General features: G+C 39.9%; 1 protein-coding gene across 2 annotated transcripts; it reads right to left on the bottom strand.

The window, feature by feature from the left end:
* Positions 1-339: 339 nt before the first annotated feature.
* Positions 340-14,437, bottom strand: LOC126512434 (guanylate-binding protein 5-like). Of its 2 annotated transcripts, none has more exons than XM_050160220.1 (11): positions 14,270-14,437; positions 10,986-11,197; positions 10,172-10,299; positions 8,920-9,029; positions 6,994-7,187; positions 6,476-6,718; positions 5,102-5,382; positions 3,681-3,893; positions 2,794-2,896; positions 2,485-2,666; positions 340-1,580 (listed from the first exon to the last, which is right to left on the bottom strand). In XM_050160220.1, the coding sequence occupies exons 2-11, from the start codon at positions 11,173-11,175 to the stop codon at positions 1,458-1,460; spliced, it is 1,767 nt and encodes a 588-aa protein (XP_050016177.1). In that variant the 5' UTR covers positions 11,176-11,197; positions 14,270-14,437; the 3' UTR covers positions 340-1,457. The 2 variants fall into 2 exon arrangements, with proteins under 2 accessions (XP_050016177.1, XP_050016176.1); XM_050160219.1 differs by having other exon boundaries at positions 10,986-11,194.
* Positions 14,438-15,660: the final 1,223 nt, after the last annotated feature.

The raw sequence follows: 15,660 nt of genomic DNA, 5'->3' as shown, positions 1-15,660 counted from the left end.
TAGATAGATAGATAGATAGATAGATAGATAGAAGAGAGAGAGAAACAGAGACAGAGAGGTCTATATATAAAGAATTCCTAATGCTATCCTCCAGAAGTAATCAATCATTTTGTTGATTATTCTTGCAGAGTGTTTTCTCTACTTATTCTGAGCTGTCTATCTGGACTATAATGTCTTGGAACTAGTTTAACTTAAGTTCCTATTCTAAACAAAATAGTCCCAATTCAAGCTCAATGGTAAACATTTAATTAAAGTGAAAAAAATCCTAACCATCATATTTGTAAATCATCAAATTTGTAAATAAATCATTTTATTTCAGTTTCATTTCTTGCTTCTGCTAGGATGTTTCTGTCTTATTATATGTAAATTTCAGTATGAGCAAGAATTGTAGTATATGAAGTTGAGGCATACAGAAGGATCAATTTAACACATTTTACATTTACATTCAATTTTATTGAGCAACAGAATGAGACTTACATAAGCAAATTCTTTCTTTCTCTCTCTGTTGGCTCCATGGTGGATATAGGCAAGAGCTATTCTACTAGAACAAACTAAAGTCTATTTACATCTGAATAAGTACAATGAGCCAATGGTCAGAAGCATCTTAACAGGAAAGGGAAATGCACATTCCAAGCATAAATCTGTAAGTCTTAGCTCTGCTACCAACAAAGCACAGCATTTAATTAAAAGAACTGTGAGACACACAGAAAAAAAACAAATACAGTTATATATTTTAAAGAGATAACCAACTAGATGTGTGAATAGAAAACAGACTTAGAATGATCAGAAATCATTTAAAATTTCTAATTTTTCAATTGCTAAAGTGATTTAAAAATCAGTATAATTGCTATTTAAGAATCCGGTGCAAAGTGAGCAATATTCATGGGCAGGTGTAGACATTAAGGAAGAATTATTGAAATGGACAGAGCCAAACGGCAATTCTGTGTATCAGAAGCACTGTATTGTGAAGAAGAATTTCTTTAATGAACATAACAAACGATAAAATGTGCAGCTGGCAGAGAAAACAATCAGTAGAAACAAATCTATCTGCAAGTCAATGGCATGGTAGCTGGGCCAATGACAAGGTTGACTATAATGTTATTGGGCTCCCAAAGAAGAAACATAGACGAAAGAGAACATGCAAATGGCCCACTTCTAGTACTGAGGAGTCACATTGCTCAAAGAGTACTACTCCATCCAGTCAAGAAATACGCATTGTTTCTGATTTCTCACTAAGACTTTCTTTCTGTCCACCAGCAAGAGAGATACACATGTGAGTTCAAGATATTGATCAGGTTAACACTGTGTAGGCAACGTAAAATACCTTAAGACAAATATGACAGTAAGACAGGGGCATTGGGTTTTATAACTACTGGGTTGTCTCGAGTCCTTTAGTCTCTCGCTCCTTTGTGTCTTCAGTGAGAAGCAGCAAGGAAAGGAAGTCCTTCCTTTGGTGGTTAGATTAAGATACATTCGTTATGTGGTCGTGGGTGATAGACCGTTTCTCTTGCGTTTTGAAGCTGTTCATTGATTTGTCTGAGTTGAGCTTCTTGTTCTGCCTTGACCCTCTCAATCTCTTCCTAAGAGGAAATAAACAGAATTGATGGAGTTTGACAAAAATAATTGACACCCAACTCTTTTCTCATTCATTAATCATTGGTTCATCCATACTTACACTAGTCTATGGTAACAATGGACAATCCCTGAACAACTCTTCATCGGTATCCGTGCAACTACTTCTATCACTTTCCAACCCTTTTCTCTAGTTCCAGACACAGCATGTTTCAGTCTAGCTCCACCCCAACATGACCTTCCTCTTTAGGCCAAAACATCACCTTGGCAATCTCAGTCACCTATTCTCTTCAGTTCTCACAAACTGGATATTGTCAGATATGTTTCTGCAAGAAGAGTCTGTACACAGAGTGACAAGGTGCCATCCAGAGTGTCAAACGCAGCCATCTTGAGTCCTATCTAAGAAGTAGGGTCCATGTCACCTCTCTTTGACTGACAGGAGTGATGGCCCTCTCTGCCTTTCCTGAGAGCAAGGGGATATGAAAAATAAAGAGTAGCAGTTCCTGATAAAGCTAATACCTGTGGATATACTGGTAAGTCAGGGGATGGGTAGGGACAGTTTTATGAGTGGCGACTAGGAGTGTCATACTATCTCTGCAGAACCAACCATGTTTGAGATCCCGTTTGCAAGCCTGTGTGATACCAGTATTTGGGTTATTCTTGTGGGAATTCACTTAATTCACTTGAGAGCTGGGGACACGGTAGTTCTGCTTCATGGTGACTAGAGATTGCACTAAAGTATAGAAAGAAGAGGCAATTTGTGTGAACACACACTTAGTAAGAGGTGATACTTGGGATTGACATCCAGCAGTCTGACTTCAGGGTCTCTGCCCTGAGCTGCCCCATGAGCCTACCTTTCCCCTTAGGCCATTATGCTGAGTAACATCCAAGAGGAAACAGTTCAACAAGTACCTGGACCCTCTGTGCCCTGATCCTCTCTTGCTCTGCCTGGAAGTTTGCTCTGTCAATCTCCATTTGCCTCAGTTTCTCTTGATGCAGTCTCTCCTGCTCTGCTCTCTTTTGTTCTTCCTGGATTCGAATTGTCTCCAACCTCTGTGCTTCAGCCCTGGCAGCCGCTGCTCTTTCTTCTTCAGCTGAGGAGAAAAGAAAGTCAGTCACAAGTCTCTGGTGTGAGAGCAGCAGCGGCCTCTCCTTGCAAATGCAGGCTGTGTTAACTTTCAACATCCTGTGCACCATGCATTGCTTCCACTTCCTTCTCACCTTTCCTCGCAATCTCCTTAGCTGTGAGAGCCTGGTCTGTTTGTAGAATTGTATTACTCAGTTGTTCTTTGGTCTTCAAATACTTCTGAAGCTCTTCCTCAGCCTGGGAAGCCCAAAACATGCTGTTAGAACTAGGAAATGCTAATTTGCAAACCAGAAAATGTCTTTCTTTCTTTCCCCACTATCTTTCCCTCCTAGGGGATGCTAAGTCTGTACATGATGGGTGTGTCCATTAGTCTTCAGCCACAGGAATGATGTTGCCTTTGCCAATCAGAGCACCCAGGGATGCTACACCTAATAAACTTACGTACAGGTGGCTAAACACTGAAATGTGGATGTTTTAAAAACTAATGTGGGTGCTGCAATAGATATGCTTACCCTCCTCTGAGATATAAGTCTCTAAAGGCAAGCTAAACTAGGGCCATGACAGAGACTTTTGGATTTTTTTGTTTTGTTTTTGTCTTGTTTGTTTGTTTGCTTGGTGGAATTTTTTGGCAGGGGCAAGGGAGATTGCTTGAAAATGATGTTAACAGTCAGGAAAATGAAGCAGGGGTTGGAAAGAAATAAATAGAAGGAAATGGATGACGTCACTTGAACTCTGGCATACTTGAAATAAAAACCTTTTCAGATAGTCAATTATTGGCTTTCCCTAAATTGGCTTCACTTATTGAGATTCTGACTTGTGTAATCCTAACAAGCCCCGCTGATGATCATAAACGCTGACGACTAGTGATGACAGCGATGGGTTGCTTTCATCTACCGCTGCCATGGAAGTAGACATTCTCTGCTAGAACATCGAAGCCAAGTGCATTTCACCCAAAAGCAGAGTAACTCATGGATAGAGACAGAGAGTACATCACTGCACCTGTACCGGGAATGAAGGATACCTGTGTTCCCTTCCCTGGCTGCTGACGATACTGTGCCTTCAGCTGTTCCATCTTCTGAAGGAAAAGACTGTGGCCTCCTGGTTTAGCATAGATCCCCTGTGCCACTTCTTGTTCCAGAGGCTTAAAAATACTCTGAAGTAGGGTTGAGCAGTGGTCTGCAGAGGCTTCCTCGTTCTTCTTACAAATCTCATCCTGCTTTTCACTTAGTAGGGTCTTTAAAAGGGGGAAAAGAAATGAAAATGTTAGGTATACTTCAGTGCTCCTGAAAATTGTTTTTCAAAAGAATCTGAATTTTATTTTCTTAGAAACTTGGACAAACGTGTGTAAGATTATATCCATATCGAAGCTGGAAAATTTGCAAGAAAATACTTTATAAGAAGTTATGTTTACTTGGCAGTTAGAGATGTTTTCCTTTCTAACAGCAGATATATTAAGTTGTTTCTTAAGAAACAGTGAGAAAGAACTTCTCTTATTATTATTTTGTTTTGTTTCATTTTGGTGGGTTTTTTGTGACAGGATTTCAGTGTGAAGCCCTGGCTGTCCTAGAACTAGCTCTATAGACTAGGCTAGCCTTGAACTTACAGAGATCGTCCTGCCTCTGCCTCCTTAGTGCTGGGTTTAAAGGCATATACCACCACTGCCCAGCATGCTTATATCTTTAATCTATTCATCTTGATATTTTCCTACATTTTTGTAGTGAGGTTTACTCTTATTTACCCCATGAACTTTTCTCCTCCATCTACTGAAACCCTTCTTATTCTCAGGAAGTCTCTCTCTCTCTCTCTCTCTCTCTCTCTCTCTCTCTCTCTCTCTCTCTCTCGTGCATGTGTGTGTGTGTGTGTTCCGCAGAATTTAATTGAGGTTACTTGAAACTCTTTTCTCAAGATGCTATTTCCACTTTAGATGTGATTTTATGGTTTCAGAGCTCTCATTTGCACCATAATTTTAAATTTAACCAACTGCTTAATGATGTTTCTTTCAGAGTTTTCAACTTCTAGGTGTGTAAAATTGAGCCACTGGCTGCGCTATCTGCTTATTCTATTAACCCTACTTTCACTGTATCTTAGTAGATGCCAAAACAATTCTATCTACTTGACCAATAAAAAGTAAATGCATTGTTAATGATTATTTTCTGTGAGGGGAAAAGAAATTTAAGGTTTTTTAATGGTGTGTGTGTGTGTGTGTGTGTGTGTGTGTATTTGTATGTGTGTGTTTTGAAAATGTCAGGATCCTTGGGGCCATATTCTTTTAGACTTTCCTATTTTGCAAATTAACTCACATCAAAGCCATACAAGTGACTGTCATTTCTTTCCCATCTAGTGGAAACTGATTTTTTTAAATTAATCCTATTTTCCAGTTGTAGAGTATTCTTGCCTTCTGTTGACTCTGATATCTACAAACAAATACAAAAAAGTAATGACCTCCAACTCCTTCTGGAAACATTGCTCATCATCCTTGAAAGAATGCTTCTTGAAGATTTCCAAGGCTTCGTTCCTGCAGGTCCTGTGCAGGTCCAACAGCTCCTGGAGGGTGTCTGTGGGCAGCTTCACCCTCTGGCTCATCTTCTGGTCATAGTGGGTGACAGCCTTTTGCAATGCAGCAGAGTTCTCTTTCCGGGCCAAGGCTACCACTGCATTCTGTATGCAGGGCAGAGCACCACTGTTGATGGCATCGACGTAGGTCAGCACCAAGCTTTCCAGACCTTCAAAGAAGGAAGAGATGTTTGTATCATTTGCAGAAAAGGTCTAAGATTAATATGAAATCATTCTGAGAATGCTAATTATGTATTGCCTGCAGTTCTTCAGCGTTCTACATAGAACTCAAGTGGCCCAGAGAAATTCTTTTGAAGAATTATAAGATGAAGATGACAAGTAGTTATTTCTTTGAGGAAAAGCATATAAAAATAACAAAAACCTAGTCAAATCTTTTTTTGAAAGAAGAAAACAGAGGAATTCTTAAGACATATGTGATGATCTGTATTTTATCCTTCTCCACAGACAAATAGATGATCATATAAAAGTCATGAACACTCATCTCATTAACATGCTTTAGATTTTTGATTCTTTAAGCTTCCTGCGCTTTTTTCTCTCAGTTTTCTATTCTATTCATTGTTTTCCTTTTGCTTTATTTTATCATGGTTAAGGTGGTATGAGTTACTTTCCTCTGTAAATAGGATTCAGCAATCTAAACCTTATTCTTCATCAAAACTTCTGTGTTTTTCTTCCTTGTCAGCTTCTGCGTGGAAGTAATTCCTTTCACAATATTTGAAGTATTTGCCAAGTTCTAAAACACGGGGTTCTTAATATTAACTACATTAAATAGCATTTATATACATCTTTCAGGATTGTAAACAATATGGGATTACATTCAACATCTGTAGAATTTTTGTATCAGAAAAATTCTGTTTCCACAGGGAACATGTATGTATTTATCTTACCTTATTTTATCTTATCTCGTGCATATCAAATGCTATGTCACATAATAAAAATATAATTAATATATTATGGAAATTTTGTCAACACACATGAGTTAATTGTTTCAAGATAAATGGGTAAAACTTCTCTAATTGATGCCATCATTCTTAGGATTTTATATGATGCAACTTTGTGGTTTTATTAAAACAACACTAGAGGTAAGCTTGGTATCTGTGGTACATTGGATTTCCTTCCCAGCAATGACTGACCCTTTTGTCAATCATCAACAAAAAAAAAAAAAAAAAAAAAAAAAAAAAAAAAAACTCTATGTGTCCTCGATTCTTTATGAGTTGGCATAAAGTCCTTTTAAAAAGTACTCACAAGGTCCATTGACTTGGATGCCTCCTGGGAGAGACTTGGTCTTTGAATGTATGAAGATGTAAGAACAGAATTCTGACAACTCCTGCACAAATTCAGGACTCAGCTCATCATTATTGAGTGTTTGAAGCTGGGAAAGCTTATTTCTCTTAGTGGGGGAATCAAAAACAAAGCATTTCTTCACTGGGAAGAACTTCTGTATGCATAGTCGTGGCAGATTGAACATTTCAGTTCTTTCATCACTACCTGCAGAAGGAAATAAAGGATTTTACATAATATAATCTATATCCACTTTAAATAAATGTCCTTTCTCCTAATGTTGCATTAAACATAAAGAATAAAGACTAACTAGGAAAGGAAAGCAAAACTATTAGAGAAATTTGTTCAATAACTGGAGACTAATAGAATTTTGTAAAAGGGTTAGATAGGTAAATATGGAAAATTATATATTTAGTTGCCCATTTAAAAAAACAAGTTCTTGGGTACTTTTCTTTCTTTTTCCAAGACTGAAGCTCTGTTACCTTGCTTCAGCTTCAGCGACTTCTCCAGATACTCATCTGATGTGAGGGCATGCCCATCTATTTCCAGACTCAGGAAGAAATCTCTCAGAGTCCACACCAAGTCTGGAAAGAAGCTCATGTCAGCCGCTTCTTCACTTTCATTAAGGTCAGAGGAGTTTCTTGTCCGGAGAAGATCTGTCATTTCTGTCACATTGCTGAGACACAGTTGAGGAAATTGGCAAAGGTGGGGCTCTATCTAATGCTTCCTTAAACCTCTTTTGCTCCCTTCTGCACTTAACTGAATTAACACTGCATTGGTGACATACTCGAGGGCGCGTTTCCTTGTGTTTCTACTCCGTATGATATTTTAATGTGTGTGTGTGTGTGTTGTGTGGTAGAATATTATTTTAACTATGTAAAGGTGTGTTACATTTGTTTGTGCTGTGGAATATTGCTTTAATTGTGTAGAGCTGTTTTACTTTTGTTTATGTTGCATTTGCTTAATTATGTACAGAAGTGTTGCTTCTGTTTCATCTTGTCTAAGGTACCCGACTGGCTCAATAAGAAACTTAATGGCCAATAGCTAGGCAGGAAAGGGATAGGTGGGGCTTTCTGGCAGAGAGGAAAAATTAGAAGGAGAAATCCAGAAAGAAGAAAGGAAGAAAATGAGAGAAGAAGGAAGAGAGAATGAGGGACACACCTGGGACAAGAAGCCAAGCAGATGCCAGGCAGCAGACGTGAGAACCACTGAAAGTACACTATACAAAAGTAAAAATAGGTAAAAAGCTCCAAGGCAAAAGGTAGATAAAGAGAAACAGGTTCATTCAATTTAAAAGAGCTAGCCAGAAACATGCCTGAGCTATCCTGAGAAATCAAAACTAATAAGAAATCTTCTGTCATGATTTGGGAGCTTGTGGGTGGCCTAAAAAAACTGGTGTGTGTGTGTGTGTGTGTGTGTGTGTGTGTGTGTGTGTATGTGATGGAGGTGGGTCATTTGTCTATGTGTTGCTTTCATTGGTTAATTAATAAAGAAACTGCTTGGCTTTTCATAGGACAGCAGCTTAGATAGGCAGAGTAGACAGAACAGAATGCTGGGAGGAGGAAGGACGTGAGGCAGACGCTATAGCTTTCCTCTCCAAGATGGATGCAGGTTAAGAATCTTTCTGGTAAGCTACCACCTCGTTATTAGAAATGGGTTAATCAAGATGTGAGAGTTAGCCAGTAAGAGGCTAGAGCTAATAGGCCAAGCAGTGTTTAAGAGAATACAATTTGTGTGTTGTTATTTTGGGTATAAAGCTAGCCGTTCGGGAGCTGGGTGGGAATGCAGTCCGGTGCTCCATCTACATGTATGTGTGTGTATGTGTGCACGCAGTTTTGTGTGTGCAGATGTGCATATCTATTGAGGCCAGACATTGGTATTGGATATCTTCTTCTAGTTCTCTCCACCTTGTGTTTTGAGACAGTCTCTTACTGAATGTGAGACTACCTGATTGGTTCTAGAGCTGACTAGGAAGCCCCAGGAGTCCTCCTGTCTTAGACTCCCTGCACCTATTCCCAGTCTTGGAGTGACAGGTACACACTGCCATGCCTGGCTATTTATTTATTTATTTATTTATTTGAGACACGATGTCTCTGTAGTTTGGAGCCTGTCCTAGAACTAGCTCTTGTAGACCAGGCTGACCTCGAACTTACAGAGGACTGCCTGCCTCTGTCTCCCAAGTGCAGGGATTAAAGGAGTGCACCACCACTACCTGACTCCATGCCTGGATTTTTACATAAATGTTATGGATCCAAACTCCTGTCCTCCTTCTTGGGTGACAAACATTTCTCTGATTAAGCCATCACCATTGCCCCTTTGTTTTAACTGTTATGAGTCCAAAAAGTTGCATAGGTGAATAGATGCTGTGTTTTCTCTACTGTAGGACTGGCCTGGACCACAAAGGATACTGCAGTAGGTCGATAGCCCCCTGGTCAATTTTGTTCATGGTGTTGTATACAATGGTGCTACTGAGAAGGATTGCCAGTGCGAAGATCTGAGTATCATTGTTTTCATTAATCTAGAACAGAAGAAATTTGAGTCATGCATTGGGACATTCTTGGGTGAATATCACCAAAAATAAAATGTTAATATACAGATAATAAAGAAAGAAAAATAATTTGCATGCTTTTCCCATTGGTAATTTTATACTACTGATTTATCATCCTTTGCTAACTCACTAGTCTTTCCTCTAATCACGCTTAGATGGTTGCAAAATGAATAAGTTAGTAGGGCAACCAGAACACTTAAAAGTAAAGTTATACAGGGGCAAAACAGACTGCCTTATATGCATGGTACATATATCTGTATTACTTATTACTACCCATAAGGTGGTCTCATTAACAATCTTATCTCACTCCAAGACAATGCGGAAGAATGAGTTTATAATAACTTTTCCTATGCTGCAGATTGAGTAAATCAATTTCAAATTATGTCTTATCATCTGTGAATTTTGACAAAACAGAAATTTTAAAATGAAGAAAAAGCAAAAACAAAAACTTTTTCACAGTGGGCATTCAAGAGAAAGGTCTAGTAATGTCCAAGAACCAGCTCATACTGGTTAAAAGGCATATCTCCCCAGGTCCAAATGGAACTCTACATTGGAAACTTGAAGTCAATAAGAATGGGAATATTTAGGAAAAAGTGATGTGCTTTAGACTGGAGTGTTTTATTCATGGTGAGTGGTGTGTTAAATGCTTACCAGTGTACAACTAGAAAATGCCAGTATGTCCACTGTTCACATAATTATTTGCAAAAGACAAACAGAAAAACATTTGGAGAGACATCTTTTTTGTCAAAACCATGGAACTACAGGTACTACAGGCATGGTTTAGCAACTTGATCTAACCAGTAGCCAACTATTAGTCCACATTCTCTGTAGGACTGGGTTTGAAGCAGTGATTTAAATTCCACTATGCTTCAGTATTTAGGAAGTACTTAGTTCATCATCACTCTAGTACTCTCCGTATGGACTCTGCCTTATGAAGGTATTTTCTCACTCCGTGCATCCAGGCTCTGCCTATTAAAAATAAAGGGCAAAAGTGCACTCAGGTCAACTGGAAATGCCAATTTTATGTGTGGTGAGAAGAGAAATTCCTGTACTAAGAGTATTTAGAGACCCGAGAAGATAAATCTAATCCAAACAGAATCCTCTCTCCTTACCTTCTCAATATCTCCCAGGCCCTCAGTGTCAAGCAGAATTAGGGTGTGGTCTGGCTTCTGGGGGTGAGGCACACACCACATCCAGATCCCCTTGGTGTGAGACTGCACAGTGGATCCAACAGAAAAGCCTGAGAGGCAAAGGGAGTGGAATTGAAGTAAGAAGGCATCTGGAAGTCGGGTGGTGGTGGCGCATACCTTCAATTCCAGCACTCAGGAAACAGAAGGCAGGCGGATCTCTGTGAGTTCGAGGCCAGCCTGGTCTACAAAAGCTAGTTCCAGTACAGGCTCCAAAACTACAGAGAAACCCTGTCTTAAAAAACAAAAAGATAACAAAGAGGGCATCTGGAATTCAGGAATTCCCTTGAGAATTTAAGCTAGGATGCAAGAGAAACAAATTGGCAAGACAGAAGAAGAGACAATTGGTGATATAATTAGAAGTAAAGGAATGGGCAAAGAGTATTAACGACTTAAAGTTGGCATCTGATGCTATTTTAAAAATACAATCTTATGCTCCTAAAAACTTAAGAGTTTGAATTTATTTCATTGGATTTATTTTGTTGAATTTATTTCATTGATGCCTTAGTTGTTATAAAGGTAATATATTTTACTTTTTCTGGGAAGATGTTGAGGAATAAACACATGCTAAGTCACAGACAGGGAGCTTCCCTTTAGCTACCAAAAGATGCAAACAGTGGCTGTGCCAGAAACACAGAATCTAGACGGGTCCCCAAGGTTCTCTTTTCACACCCTAAACTGGATGCTCACAGTATGGGTGGACAGAGGGGACTCAGCAAGCATTGTTGGTGTTGCTCACCTTTCTCCTTCCCAGCCAACTTGTTCATCAGGTAGGATTTGCCTGTACGATAAAGGCCCACGATGGCCACCACCACCACCGGCTGTGTGATGGCAGACAGGATCTCCAGAGCTTCCTGATTGACCACTAGCTGTTCCTCATTGTTCTCAATGAGGCACATGGGTTCTGGCATCTGGATCTCTGGAGCCATGTCTAAAATGTTTCTTTGTCTGCTGGAGAAGAAACAGGATGACCTGAAATTCCTAGTATTTAAAGAAAGGCATTTTACCCACTGAATCCTGGAATAAATGATCTGAAAATATTGCCTGAGTTTCTGAGATATTGAAAACTAAAAACTAAGAACTAAAAATAAGTAGCAAAGTACAATAGCTCCTGCCTGTTCACAGACCGGTAATAGCATATACTACAGCCTCTTACGTTCTTGTTAGACTCAGGAAACCCCTATCATTAGCCTACCTACTAACAGTTTGGGTCTAGCTCATTTCATTGGCTTCCAGCTTGCTGATGTTTCCTGGCGTGTACCTACTGGTATCCTTGGATTGCTTGACTGTGACTTGTCGTGCACTCTCTTACAAGCTATCTGACCAAACTGCACCACTTCCTTGCCTCCAAGCCATAATTCTAACATATATCATTTTCACAGACATTATACATGTTTTCTTATTAAAGTGGTACTTTCAAAAACATAGATTTTTTACATAGATTACATAGATATGAATGTCCTTTATTAATCCCAAACTTCAAAGCATGATCATTTTGTAATTGGCAAAATGATTGAAAAGACATCATTACTGGTAAGCTGACAACTGTCTAATTAAATAGTTTAAGCTGAATGATAAAGGTAACACATGCTTTTCAGCCTCACTTATCGGGGAGACAGACAGCTATCTTCCATTTTAGTACTGACTATTTAATAAAGAAGTTAAAAAGCCATGATCTTCATTGAATTCACTTTTCATTACAAAACAGTAACAAGAAAACATCTGAATTAGTTGCACGAGCAGGCCATGAAAAAGGATGGGTTTCCTTGCGGCTGTATTTAATGGTCATAAAGACACATTTCCTCCTCATGCTCAGAGCCAGAGCAGGGTAAATCATGCCTGTAACTAAGAAACTGAAACAGAAACTGTTTTGATACGAGCAGACAGTGGCAGAGTCACCACAGATGGCAGATGTCAAGCCATGGGCGTTAGGAAGTACCTAGTGCAAGCCCATGCCAGAAAACAGCCTTATCTTAGTGAACTGAGAATCTAATGCCAAGTGCTTGCCCATTCTAACCAATCTCTGGTGTGATATTGCTACCCTGTATCAGTAGTTGCCTTATCTATACACAGCAGGAATTAAAATGATTTTTTGCAGACTATATAGATGTAGCTTTCAGTGATGACCTACAATTAGCCAAGACAGGAAAGATCACATCTGCACGTGATATGGAGGTTTAGAGGCCCTTGTAATTTTGGATGATGTCAGTAATGGAGGAAGAAACTAATTTAATTGAATGTTCAGCCTTTATAAAGAACATTAGGACTGTGTGTCTCTAGTAATCACAGTGTCTGAATAGAATCCTTAATGCTTTTATTGCAGCCAAATCACGAATGTCACTGCACATTTAACGTTCTCCAGGCACATTCCAAAATTCATTACTCTGCCTTGCATAGATCAGCCCAGGACTCCGGAATATATTCTCTGTGTCTGTTAAGAGTCTTATAACTTTAAGGGAACTGGCGAGATGGTTCATCTGTTAAAAAGAACAGACAACTCTTTCAGAGGATCAAGGTTTGTTTCCAAGAACCTACATGTTGTTCTCACAACTGTCTGGAGCTCCAGTTCCTTCATCTGGCTTCCAAGGGCACCAGGGACCCATACACATAAAATGAAAATAATTTGTAAATTTTTAAAAATCACATTTTGGCTTTGCTGTAATTTAGACTTGCAACTGACTAGCATTATGATGTCACTCAGCTCTTTCAGTATGCTTCCTACAAGTCAGAAGCCAACAAATCAATATACATTTCTATCAGTAGAGAGCTGGCTAGAGTGGTGGATCAGTGGTTAAAAGCACCTGAAGTAGAAGACCTGGGTTTGGGTGAACCCACCACATCAAGTGACTCAGCTACCTGTAACACCAGTGCCAGGAGACAGCTGCAGAGTGGGGAGTGTGTGTGTGTGTGTGTGTGTGTGTGTGTGTGTGTGTGTGTGTGTGTGTGTATGTGTGTGTGTGTGTTTGTGTGTGGGGGGGGGGACTACAGAGAAGAAAACTGCTAAGAAATCTGAGAGAAAATGCTGAGGAGTTCTGAGGACAAACCTCTGGAAGAAAACAGTTCCTTGTAGATATAGTTTTAGTTCAGGGTTTGCAGGACTGAACTGAGCGCCAAAGAGGTTAAAAAACGAGTGACTGCCAAGGAAAAGAGGGCCTGGAAACTTCAAGACACCACAGCAAAGCTGAAAGCCCACTGCAGTGTCAGGAAGTGTCTCCCTGCTGTGCCTTGGAGTTTCACCTTTTCTTTGGCTTTCGTTTTTGTTTTGTCTTCAGCATCTTAGATATTCACATTGCAACTCAACCTTTGCTCTTCCTCATGCCAAGAAATAGTTGCCTGCTGTTCTAAAAATCCCCCAGGTCACAGACTGAAAGGGCTGCATCAGGATTTTTTTTGGGGGGGTGGGGGTGGAGGGGTGGGATGATGCTTTGATTCCATTTGTATTTTTTAGCTACATTAATTTTCTAGCCCTTTCAACTTTCATTTATTTTTTAAAATTTATTTTTGATTTTACTTACCAACCCCAGTTCCTCCCACTTCCCCTTCTCTGTTATGTGACTTGATTTTTGGGGAGTGGGCCCTGACAGTGGCACCAGGACCTATCCCAGGGGCATGAACTGCCTTTTTAGAGCCCATTCCCTGTGCTGGGATACCTTGCTAAGCCCTGATACAGCAGGAGGGGCTTGGTTGGTCCTGCAGCAGGTCTTAAAGGCAGAGGAATTTAAGCAGTGATTGTGGATGCCAAGAAGTTATAACCGAGCAATGAAAGAAAAACAGCTGGAAGGCATTTCTAGCCTTCAGTTTAGTCCCTACCCAGGCTGCCTCTCATCGTCAGGAAGCAAATGGGACCCTGAGTAAACCCTCTGACTGACAGATGAACAATTGTTTGTCTGCTAACACTGTGACTCAGTCTTCACACTTAGGGCTGATCCAGCATCCCAGGCTAAGATGCATTCCATCCTGGATACAATATTTTAAAAACTAAGCCATAACAGTCTCTGCCCACCCATGCATCTCCGACCTTACCTTAACAAAAACTGAGGAGCCAAGTCAGAGCAAGAGCTGGGGGAAAAGGCAGCTTCAAAGAGGACTTTGCCAGAGTGCAAACCTGTTGTCCGTTTTTAGCTGTGCTTGTTTCTCTTAAATACTGGCCAGTTCTGGGAATTCCCTTTCTCCTCCCAGCTCTCTAGCAGAGAACTTACTTATGAAATATAAAGAAAGAAACTAACAGTGTTGGTTTCCAATCCTGAAAGGAAACTGAAACTACCCAAGCTCAGAGTATTCCGTTAAAAGATTTCCCTTTAACTGCATTGTCCCTTGAAAGGTGTAGATACCTTGAACTGATTTCCCAGATGTTGCCCACTGTTGCTGAAATAGAGAATTTCAGAATTGACATCTTTCTTAATTATTGGGAGCATGGTTCATTTTATTCCTTTTAAATTAGAATGATGGTATACCTGATTTAGAGGTTGGTACTTTTTGAGGGCAAACCTCACTTACTATTTGATGACTAATTTCTTGCAATTGTATCTGCATACACTTAGAATAAAATTTGTATTGTTGGTAGTAGGTTGACCGAGAGTCACAGGGTCTCTTTTGTGAGTTCTGAAATACCATATACAAAAGAAATAAAACCAGGCTTAAAAGGAAAGTTCAGGGCTATTTTATTGGAGTTCAAAGAAAAAAGCAACAGGGTGGGGAGCCTACAGCAGCTCTCATCAGGGAACCAGAAGCAGGAGGTGGGGGTAGAATAAGAACAAGTCATACTTTCCAGGTTAGAGGCCAAGCTGTCAAGCAGGCGCAGCAGTGAAAGTCCCTAAGCATCTGCATGGGGTGTGGACCTGCCTCCTGGCAACAGACAGGGAAGATGTTAAATCCCAAAGTTGGGTTGGTCCAGGAGATGATGACAGCCCAAGCTGGAATCAGCCTGTGAGAGACACTGGAGTAGAGGACACACTAAGCCAGACCTGGATTCTGATGAGCTTAAGAAACTGTGATATCAAAAGTGCCATTGGTTCAAGCCTGGATGCTTTGGAAAAAGGGGGTTGGGGAAAAAAACAGATCACTAATAAGGAACCATCTGACATCTAACACTGTGCGTGGCTATTGTCTGGGGTTTTGTAGTTTTATAACTTACCTTCCATTTAATGGTTGGCTTAGTCTGTTCAACATTTTATTTTAGAATCCTTCAAGTTTGAAGGTGCAGTCAAATATTTTGCATATATACCCAGGAATAGAATAAAATAGTCAGCTAGTGTGAATTTGTCCACATTCTGGAAGAGGGTATAAATCATTCTGCAGTGTGATTTCCCAAGTCAGTGTTCCTACAGCAATGAATGAGAATTCACAGTGCATCAAATATCACCATTAGGAAATGCCAGAATTCTACATTTTTATCACTCGGAGGAATTCACGGT

The sequence above is a fragment of the Alexandromys fortis genome, unplaced genomic scaffold (assembly GCF_014885135.2).
Source record: "Alexandromys fortis isolate MF-2015 unplaced genomic scaffold, M_Fortis_MF-2015_v1.1 scaffold_124, whole genome shotgun sequence".
Lineage (NCBI taxonomy): Eukaryota > Metazoa > Chordata > Mammalia > Rodentia > Cricetidae > Alexandromys > Alexandromys fortis.
Note: the sequence above shows the minus strand (reverse complement) of the source record. Positions and strands in the feature narration are given on the sequence as shown.

Excerpts from the sequence above, each read along its gene's own strand:
- LOC126512434 (XM_050160220.1), bottom strand. The coding sequence starts at position 11,175 with ATGGCTCCAGAGATCCAGATGCCAGAACCCATGTGCCTCATTGAGAAC. Across the intron at positions 2,897-3,680 it reads AGCCAGGGAAGGGAACACAG|GCTGAGGAAGAGCTTCAGAA; the intron begins GTATCCTTCATT and ends TGGGCTTCCCAG. Across the intron at positions 1,581-2,484 it reads TCAGGGCACAGAGGGTCCAG|GAAGAGATTGAGAGGGTCAA; the intron begins GTACTTGTTGAA and ends ATTTCCTCTTAG.